The 10,586-nt window shown below is 45.4% G+C and overlaps 1 protein-coding gene across 3 annotated transcripts; it reads right to left on the bottom strand.

Moving 5' to 3' along the window:
- Positions 1-3,336: 3,336 nt before the first annotated feature.
- GPR85 (G protein-coupled receptor 85) lies at positions 3,337-8,347 on the bottom strand. Of its 3 annotated transcripts, none has more exons than XM_026039285.1 (3): positions 8,285-8,347; positions 7,826-7,850; positions 3,337-6,689 (listed from the first exon to the last, which is right to left on the bottom strand). In XM_026039285.1, exon 3 carries the CDS (start codon positions 6,512-6,514, stop codon positions 5,402-5,404), a length of 1,113 nt encoding a protein of 370 aa, XP_025895070.1. In that variant the 5' UTR covers positions 6,515-6,689; positions 7,826-7,850; positions 8,285-8,347; the 3' UTR covers positions 3,337-5,401. The 3 variants fall into 3 exon arrangements, with proteins under 3 accessions (XP_025895070.1, XP_025895072.1, XP_025895071.1); XM_026039287.1 differs by having other exon boundaries at positions 7,826-7,847; positions 8,285-8,324; XM_026039286.1 differs by lacking the exon at positions 8,285-8,347 and having other exon boundaries at positions 7,826-7,894.
- Between the last annotated feature and the right edge of the window lie 2,239 nt (positions 8,348-10,586).

Below are 10,586 nucleotides of genomic sequence, written 5' to 3'. Positions count from 1 at the left end.
GAAGTAGATTTTTCCTCCTTTAATACACAGAAAATTCTGAATAATCTCTGAAGACAGTAATTTTTCTAATATTTGGTGAAGCTTTAGTATAGCTAATGTAGAGTTTGTTAAAGTTTATATTGTATGAATTCTCTTTTTATATCTGTTATGCTCATTAAATACAAAGCATAATAGAGGAACAGTGACTCCAATAGTTAAATCTCTCATTTGGGAGCCTGAGGCAGCTCACTCTGTAAAGACATCATCCTTTAAATGAATCAGGTATGTACAATCACTAAATATCGAAAATCTCAGTAATCATTTTGTTATCTAAATTTTATGAATCATACAGATGACCACATTTACTATATTTCAAATGCCTGAAGATTATTGTTAGCTATTTCCTCTTTAGACAATTAAAAAGTCTAGCTTGCTCTGGCATTCATTTATCATATTTATATAATCACACAGTTTAGCTAAACAAAAAGAGAACAACAAAAACTCTATGCTATTTATAATGAGCACTTTTAAAATTCACACTTCTTTCTCCTTGCTCGTTAGTTAAAGACTTTATCCATTTAAACGGTCAGTTTCATCATATTCTTTTCTAAATATAAAGTCTGAGCTATTTTCAGGCCACTCAAGGAAAGTCATTGTGTGCAACACCAARCTCTCTGATTTGCTGCTGGCAGAGGCATTCGAAAATGTCACGGTGCCCTGTTAATGGACAGGACCAGATAGCACTTATGACCACTGCTGATTTAGATCACTGATTTCTTCACACTCAAAGTCATTTCGCTTAACGAGGTATATTGAATTTCAGTTTTGAATAGCACTATCACAGATACAACCCTCTCCTTCTCTGAAAAGTCACCTGCACTTGTAATGTGCATTTAYACAGGTCTCGATGAACACAAACTGGAAGGAAGTTGCCGCTGTGGCATGCAGAACTGTACACTCAACTCTTGGCTCTCTGTGGGTGTGTAACCCAGGCTGCAGATTAGCTGTGCTATGCTAAGACAAAGCCGAAAGGAAAAAAAAAAAAAAAAAGGAAAAACACCCACCATTTTTCTTTGGATTTCTGATCTCACATTTACTTCACCTTAATTTAATTCTGTGATAAATCTAATAAATACAGGAAGTTCTYAGTCTTGTGTGCAGACGCGGTGAATTACCACTGCTATAGCTTTCTGCAGGTTGGTCTTCTCTACTTCCATTTCCAATAATTGAGAGCTGACTGTGTAACCACGGAAGAACCCAGCAACTTTTTTTTTTTTTTAACGTTTGTTAAAAAAACAGATTTTAGTCAAAACACATATCCAAATTCTCTCCACGAAAACAATCAGACTTCCCTTTCGCTTTGTATCCCACRGGTAAGAGCAGCCTGCTGCATTCCTGGGCTCCGACTAATAAAACGAGCATGTTCTCATGCATGAGATGCRGAGCAAAGGCAACGCAAGGGAACAAACCCAGTGCACTTAGACAGAGACAGAAAGTGGACTCCTCTGCCCTCGAGGCCTAGGGACTGACTGTATGCCATTTTGCAAAAATATTTTGCAGCTGTACCCAAGACGCTGCCTTAATTTGCTAACTGTACATTTCACTCGTTTAGAGGGTCATTAGCACCGAATACGCTTTTCAGAATCAAATGCTCCTGGGCAAAACCACAGTAACATAACCTGGGGAGCATCCRTATCGCGGCCAAAGCCAAAAGACAGAGGTACCCCACGCTGGCAGCTAAGCACTGGGGAAGGACCACGCTGAAAACTCCCAGAGCAGCTGGGAGGAACCTGCCGTCTCGGTCTGTCTTCAGGAAGGGAACCGAGGCCCTGGCAGAGCCCGGGAAGCTGCTGCGAGAAGCTACTGCTGGGGGACGTGGGTTCCTTCTATCTATAGCGGAGGAGAGATGGTGAAATACTTCCTAAGGAGCCCTGGAGAAGGAAAAATACAACACGGCTCAGGAAATGAAATACATCCTCAAGAAGTTTTCACAGACAGACTGGAAAAGCACCAGAGGGGCAACAGAGGGGAGCAAAACAACAGAAGCAGAGAGCCCTTTTTTGAGGGCATATGTCTTTACTTCTTTTTTTCTGACACCTTACTCACTAAAATAAAAACAACTAACTTTGCATGAGGCTCATAAGCATTACAGATGGATTCAGGTATGAAATAGTGTGATATTCATGGCTACTCTGCAACAGAACAGTAACCTACCATCCTTGAATCCTAGCTTTGGTAACAGCCTAAATCCTGGATTACAATGAAAGCAAAAAGCTTTTCACAGTGTGACAGACAACAGTGTATTGAATTGGAAGAAACCTCCTTGCTCTTCTGAATTTATACTCTAACGTATGAAGTTTGATGTGCTGACTAGGATCAAAATGACAACCATGACAAAAATAGCAGGTACTATTTTAATGCATGTATACATACAATCCTTGTAGGAGTCTTTAAACTGCTTGACATCCTGTGCCAGTGAGTTCCACTGAGTAATAATTTTGCATAAAACATTGCTTGATATGTAGCCTTTTAATTTCATTGAACATCCCCTTGATCTTTTAACACTGCAGAGAATAAAAGGAAGTACTTCTGTCACAAGACTTCTTATGGAACAACTATAAAAACTCACTTAAAGTACCTTTCCTTTGCCAGGTAGTAATACAATTGCGTATTTTTCAGTTAGTCAAAGGAATTATATTCATATCAAAAGAAAAACATTTAGCAAAATATTTGCTTTCAGACTTGTTCACTGTTTATTATTTTAATTTACATCAGTTACTGCTTGCAAAACTTCCAGGGAAATATTTTTAAATAGATTTTTTCTTTTCCCACTGCATAGTAAATACAGCCTTCTTAGTATTTCAGAAGCATAGTACTATAGAAACACTAGGGCCTGCTTCTGCTCCAAATGAAGTTAATGGGAAAACACCAACTGACTTGATTAGGAGTTAGGTCAGGCCCTGAATTTGCAGCTTTTGAAATATCATAGTTGAAAATGTTCTGGCTAATCTTCAGAACTGACTACTTCTACGACTACAACACTATTTACAACTTTATTTATATGTATTTCTTTATTACAATATGTAATATCAATGTTCCTTGTAAAGGTTACTATTTTATAGAAATTAGACTGAAGTTATTGCCAATCAACCTTTTAATAAACTTAAGTGGGATAACTTTCAGATTTTTTCTCCACATAGATTTAGCTTTTACTCACGCTTGCTACCTTTGACAACTGCTTAGCTTTCTAAATTTCAAAGCCTTTTTCAGCATAATAAAAAAAAGTCCTTTTGGTAGAAGTTTATTGGTCCCATTGCAAATTAAGTTCTGAAATATTCTTGTACTGATGAGGACTCGTTATTTTAGCTTTTTTTTTTTTCTGTTTCAACACAGTATATTAAGCCATGCCTCTCAACCAATCAACCTCAGTATAAAGTGTGAGGTCAAATAGATTGTTCACTAAATCTTTGATCAAGTTGTCTGATCACATATAGACAGAACTCTCTGAATTGTTGCATATGTTGCATAATGTTCTCATATAAATTTAGGYATTTTCGTTATTGACTGCTGCTTGTGTTGGTATGTATTAACTTGCTGGTCATAAAACAACAAYAAAGGACAAGATACACCGATACTAAATTAAGACCTCTGGTCTTGTCTCTCCAAAAATTAAGAAAAATCGATGTTTTTTAYGATTAAGTGACTCATGGTGTTGTGCTTCAAATATACACATTTTCCCAAATTAAACTGTGAAGTTTATGTCAAATACTGTGTTGTAACTTTAAATATAACTGACATATTAGAACAGATAGATGGGTAATTATGATAAACTACACAATAGTGCTACTGTAGATAATATCATTTATCAATCCTGTGGTCCCCATCATTCATGCATTTTACAGTTTGGGAATACAGTGACTGCAAAGGATAATAATTCATAATGGCTACATTCTCAGTACTTCATGCTAGCTCACTAGACAAAATAAAAAAAGGTTAATTGTATAACTGGAAAAATGTAAAATTTTATTCCAAGAAAATTAACAAGCTACACAGGTAAATTTTGGCAAATGCAACTTTATATTGAAATCCACACATCTGTATCTTAGAGAAGGAAAGACTCACAGACTCTAATGTATTTCTAAAATACTAAGAAATCATATTATATGCTTTCACAAGTTAAAACTTAAATAATTTAAAACAACCAATACACCAAAATGTGCAGAAAATATAAACAAGACTGTGCCTTCAGTAGAATAAATGCTTCACAAATTGTGCAAGATATCATACTAAGGCTGCGGTCTCCCCATGACAGCTGTCTTAAAATATAAACATACATCAACTGCCTGTGTTTCTCGGAACAAACTAGAAAGGGCGGCACACCTAGAAAAAAATCGTATCATCCCAGTGATGTGCATACTGATTTTGGGAACCATCGGACTAAAAAGGAAAAAAAAAATCAAAATGAAAGGACTAAGTGATCTTTCATGCACTCCCAGATGACTGACCAGAGTTACTGATTCAATTTTCCTCGCTTATTTGCTTCGATGCTAAACAAAATGGAAGATACTAGATAACCCTTTAAGGCAACATGTGTTTATTCTGTATAATTATAACTGTTCAGTTATGACTGGTTATTATCATTATCGTTGCCTAACAGACTGATATCTAGCTTTTTAGAAAATATAAATAAGAATATATTAAACTTTATACCAAATCAGCAAAAACCACAGAATACAGTTAAATGTTATTAATCTCACCGTTAAGGAAAATGGTATTTAGAAAGAGTAATATATTTGGAAAGAAAAGAAAAGAAAAAAAGTAAAGTCTAAATCTGAACAAAAATACTGCTTTGGAATGCTCCCCAAAACTTACTTACAAGGCAAACAGATTTGTAAGTGTGATAATCCAATAATGCATGGCACATCTTTAATCAGTTACAGTACTTGAGTCCCCAGATTTCAGTCTTTGCAAAACAATAATTGTATGAAATGTTTTAAAGGTCTTCAGATGTCTAAAATTAGTTTTATCAACACATTAACCTCATATCAACTTAATTTATTAAGATGTCCAATGCTAATCTTTTTGATGGTCTTATTTTATGTAGTGATATACACAGCATTTAGCACTGATACTTAGCACCTGCTACTTTCATAATCTAGATTTCAACCACATAAAGGAATTCAGGGCAGTAGTTCAGTCCTTTGTTCTTAATTACAAACCTTCAGCAGTGGTCAGCAGGAACATGTTTAGGTTTAAAACAGGATTAGAGGTGAGCTATTGCAAAGACTGCAGAATGTTGCCCAAATCCTTACAACTGCTGACATCCCATTCTTGATTTTCTTCTCAAGACATGGCTACAGGCCACAATTGCTTAGCAGAGAATGGTAGTGTTTCACAAGGCTAAAGATTTACAGATGCTCCCTCATATAACACAGTAAGGTTCCCTTGGTAACCTGGATTTTCTGCAGTAAAGAAGGGTTGTGCTGAAACAGCGCCTCAGCTCCCTGTTGGAGAAAATGCAGACAAAAGGATTGATTCCAGCTTGGGCAAAACTCATCCAGACAGCGGCCGTTAGAAATCCCCCGGGTACTACAGGCCCTCTTGCAAAAACTCTCCAGTAACAGGCTACCAAATAGGGACCCCACAAGGTCAGAAAGAGGAATGTCATGATGTAGAACATTCTGCTGATTCTCTTCTCCATTTTGAACTCATCTAAAACCAGTAGCCTTCTCCTGCCCGTGGTGTTCGCATTTTGCCGGATTCCCAGCAAGGTTGGAGGTGTGGGACCCCTTCCAAATCCAGCCAGCCAATTAGCAGCTGCTTGACCACTGGCTCCAGGACCGTGAAAAGTCCAGTTCTGGCTCACTGCTGCAACAAACTGGACTGGCTTCATTTTCCTGCGATCGTGAACAAAAAAGATCAGCTTGAGGTAGACAAGCTGTGTGGCTAGGAGGATAAGGGCAAGAAGAAGCATAAATCCCAAGGAATCATTAGCCCTGAAGGAACGATGCTGGAAAGTGCATTGGTCTTCCTCCCTAATGAACGAGTAGGTGCCCACRTCTAGAACTGGGGGGAAAGCCATGGCTACCGAGAGGGTCCACACCATACAGATGACYGCCAGGCAAGTCCAGAAGGTCAGTCTTTTTGTATAAAAACGGTGGTGGGCAATAGCTAGGTATCTGGTGACGCTTATGCAGAATAACATGAAAGCAGTGTGGAAGCAGGACAAAACCCCCAAAAAGGCGATCACTTTGCAAGTAAGAGTCCCATACGTCCAAGTAGAGCCATTTTTTACAGAGGTGAAAACAAATGGGAAACAAATTGCAGATCTGAGGATATCTGAGCAGCAAAGATCCAACAGGAAGTAGTAAGGAGCTCTATGCAAGGTCTTATCTTTGACTAGCAAAATGGAGATCAGAAGGTTACCCACCACACTGACTCCTATTATGAAACCCAGTGAAGTCAGTTTCAGGAAAGCTGTTAAAGGAGAGAGATTTTGTAAAATGTTGTCAGCTGCATGGCTGTAGTTCGCCATAGATGGATGGATGATATGTATATTGCCTCAGTCAAGTCTCATGATCTATATATAAGAACAAGGAAAAAATAGATCCATACATCTTACTGCAAATGTAATCCACAAACAGAACTGATCTTGTGTCTAGTCACACAGTACATCCTCTTCTTTCTGATTTGTCATGCCATCAAAATATCTGAAAAAAAATCGAGCTATCAGTTCTTAAGTTAACAAGGAATGATGTCAGAAAGTGCTAACAAAGATGTTAGTTTATGGAGAACCAAATGAAGTTGTAAATTTGAGTACTATTGTTTGTTTTTAAAATCATGAGGCTTTTTCCTTTACACATACTGTTTAGCATGTTTGATTATTGGCATTTCAAGGATTGGGCTAGTGACAGTTTTGGAGCTGACCAGTGCCCCTTACATTTGCTAGTATATATAATTTTACAGTTAAAGCCTCAGAGATTTTATGAATCAAATGATCCCCAGTTTGCAACTCCAAGAGTTAATCACTGACATCTTTAAAAAACTCCCAAAACCCAAAGACTTCTGATATTTTGACATTACCTACATTTATTTTACGACCATGGTATTTATCAATGTTTTAGAGGCAGCTGCTGTTGTGTTGATACGGATCACACCCAAAGAAACCCCGCAGAATTTATGTTTTTTAACCGAAGCCACCAAAGCACATTAATCACCCAGTGTTAGTTCATGCACATCGTAAGAGAAACAGTTCTCATTATCCCCCTCCCTCCCTGCTCTAGACCGTAATTCTGTCATTTAGGCTCTCAAATAAACAGGTTCGCCAGGCAGACATAGCTCTACGCTTTAGGGGCTTCCTTCCTTTCTCTCCCTCCCCCCTTTTCGATGCAAATCTTTAAAGCCTCGACATAATTGCGCACAGACAACGGTTAATGGGAATAGTGGTGGTGTGTGTGGGGGGGACAGGCAACACACCCAAGATATAACGTGGCCGATCCTTTTGGGAGGGCTGCTTTTGGTTATGCTTAAATAAACACATAATAAATTGATTTTTGGGGAAGCTAACTGGGGCTCCTCGGTTCCTGCTAATCCTCCCGGCGGTGAGCGGCACCGGCGCGCTGTTCCATGCGGTGAAAGGAAACAAATGGAAGAGCCGCCGGCTGCCGCCGCTGCCCCCTCCGCGGCCGGGGCCGGGGCCGGGAGCGGCGCGGGCAGCGCCGGGCGCCGCCGTTACCCGCACGGCCTCTTCCCGCCGCCACCTCGGCCGCACAAAGGATATTCCCACCGAGCCCCCGGGAGGAGGGAAAAAAAAAAAAATAAAAAAAGAGAGCCCTGCCGTTCTTACCGTCCGCAAAAGAGCCCGACTGCTGCTGTGTAAACAGAGGCTGATCAGATCGCGGCACATCGTTCCAAGCAACCATGGACCCAGGCTCCCCTCCCCCTCCTCCCTCCCGCCCGCCGCTCCCCCCCTCCGCTCCGCTCCGCTCCGCTCCCCTCCCCCCGCCGCTGGAGCTGTCCCCGCCGCGCGGCCGGCCCTGCCTCCGCACACACAACACTCGCACGCAGTCACACACACAGTCACACACACAGTCACACACACACACACACAGTCACACACACACACAGTCACACGCGCAGGGCCGGGCGGCTGCTGATGCCGCCCTGCGGGAGCCCCCGCGCCGGGGCCGCCGCCGCCTCGCAGCGCTCCCGCGACGCCGCTTCCCCAGCGAGACCCGCCACCCGCCCCAGCCCGCGGCCGGGGGTCCCCGCGCCCCTGCGGCTGCGGCCCCAGCCCCTCTCCTACCTGTTGGCGCGGGCGGTCCCCACATGCCARAGCGGCTCCTTCCCGCCAGCGCAGGGCTGCTTTCCCCGGCGTTCTGCTTTAAAACACCCCTGTATTTTTTTTTTACTCTCCCGTGCCGTCTTCCATTTCCCGTTCTTTCATTCCGTTTCTCTGTATTTTTCCCTTTTTTTTTTTTTTTTTTTTTTTTTTTATGCGCCTGGGTAGCTTGACGGTGAATCCAGTCAGTGGCTCGGGCGGCGCATGCTCAGTGCGCGTCGAGCCCCGTCCTCCCCTGTCGCAGCGCCACAAGCTCCCCCGGAACGCGGCGGCCGCCGCCGCGGCAACGGCCGCAACGGCCGCGGCAACGGCCGCAACGGCCGCAACGGCCGCGGCGCTGAGGGCAGGGCGGCCGCGGCGGCGGCTGCGGTCTCCTCGCGGGCGGCCGGGCAGCCGCAGCAGCGCCCGTAGGCTCCTCAGCGGCGGCCGGGCAGCCCCGGCGGCAGCAACCCCCTCCTCAGCGATGGCTCGGCGGCCGCATCGTCGCTCGCCTCAGTGATGGCCGGGCAGCCGCGGCGGCAGCAGGGGGCTCCTCAGCGAGGGCCGGGCAGCAGCAGTAGCCTCCTCAGTGGCGGCCAGGCAGCCCCAGCATCTCCTTAGTCTCCTCAGTGGCTTCCAGGCAGCTCCAGCAGCTCCCTAGTCTCCTCAGTGGCTTCCAGGCAGCCTCAGCATCTCCTTAGTCTCCTCAGTGGCGGCTAGGCAGCTCCAGCAGCTCCCTAGTCTCCTTAGTGGCTTCCAGGCAGCTCCAGCAGCTCCCTAGTCTCCTTAGTGGCTTCCAGGCAGCTCCAGCAGCTCCCTAGTCTCCTTAGTGATTTCCAGGCAGCTCCAGCAGCTCCCTAGCCTCCTCAGTGGCTTCCAGGTAGCTCCAGCAGCTCCGTAGCCTCCTCAGTGGCGGCCAGGCAGCCCCAGCAGCGCAGTAGCCTCCTCAGCGAGAGCTCGGCAGCAGCAGCAACAATCTCCTCCCCTGTTGCGGGCTCGGCAGCCTCAGCGATGGCCGGGCAGCCTGGGCGGCACGAGGGTCTCCTCAGCGATGGCCGGGCAGCCTGGGCGGCACGAGGGTCTCCTCAGCGATGGCCGGGCAGCCTGGGCGGCAGCAGTGGCTCCTCCGTGAGGGAAGGGCAGCCCGAGCAGCCGCGCCGGCAGCACCTCTCCGTCGTGGCGTTGCCGAGCGGAGCTGGATTTACAGGCGAGCCAGGGYAAAACCCGCTGGAGGAAGGGGAGGGCTAGGGATGAGGTGCTGCGCGGCTTGTTTATGCCTTTGAACTGCCCCCTCCCGCCCTGCCGCTTAAAATGGGGGCCAGGCAGCAGCGCCCCGCGCTCCTCCGGGCGCTTCGGCGCCCCTCAGCAGGGGGACTGAGAGGCTCCTGCTGCTCCTGCTGCTTGGATGCTGCCGTTTGCGGCCCATTTTCTTTCCTCCAAAACCTCACCCGACGAATTCCTTCTTTTCCGCTCCCGAGGCAGAGGAGGTCCCGTAGTTCGGGGAGGGCATGTTGGCCAAGGAGCCCTCACGGCACCCCACCTCTCCCTGGCTCCTCGGCTCCCTCCTCGCAGCCGGTAAACAGGCTTCTTAAAATGCAGACAACACCGGCGCAGAGCTGTCAGCGCGCTCGCTGGCAACAAGAATGAATTTTAATGCAAGCCCGTGCTCTTCGCAGCGGGGCCAGCATTTTCGCCTCGACACGTGTGGCAAGAGCAGTGAAGAGTGTGGGTGCCTCAAGCGTGACCATGGGCTCAGGCGGGTCCACATGGCACCCTTAGCTGATGGTGCCCGTTGCGGGCTCTTGGGATGGTGCTACAGGGCAAACACATGGACACGGCCGTGCTGCCTGTGGCCTGTGTTGGGGCACGAGCACCGTGCCCATCTCCCTGTGTGCGGCACCGTGCGCCTGGACGCCAGGTTAAAAGTGGRAAGAAAACATGAAGGGCTGGATAAAACCCCTTTGGGTTTTGTGCCAGGTGAAAAGAGCATGTCCCTCTGCCCTCCTGCCTATTCAGTCTTTATGTAAGTCTGTCTGTCTGTGAGAAATAGGAACAACAAAGAATACTCTGAAGTCATTTAATTTGATTTCAAGGCTGTTGTAGAACACCTTATTTTGGGAAGAGGGATATAGATTCTGTGAAACTTCTTCACTGGGACCTTCCAATTCAAGTCAAAATAAATKCTTCCCGGGGATAGTTTTACAGGGTCGACTCATAATGTGTGTGTCATTTTTGAGACCATTAGTAGACTAGAGGCATATTTTAAACTATTGTCATTTTTTTTCCC

The sequence above is a fragment of the Nothoprocta perdicaria genome, unplaced genomic scaffold, assembly GCF_003342845.1.
Source record: "Nothoprocta perdicaria isolate Ctin4 unplaced genomic scaffold, notPer1 scaffold_227, whole genome shotgun sequence".
Taxonomy (NCBI): domain Eukaryota; kingdom Metazoa; phylum Chordata; class Aves; order Tinamiformes; family Tinamidae; genus Nothoprocta; species Nothoprocta perdicaria.
The sequence above is the reverse complement of the archived record's forward strand: the minus strand, read 5'-3'. Positions and strand labels throughout refer to the sequence as shown.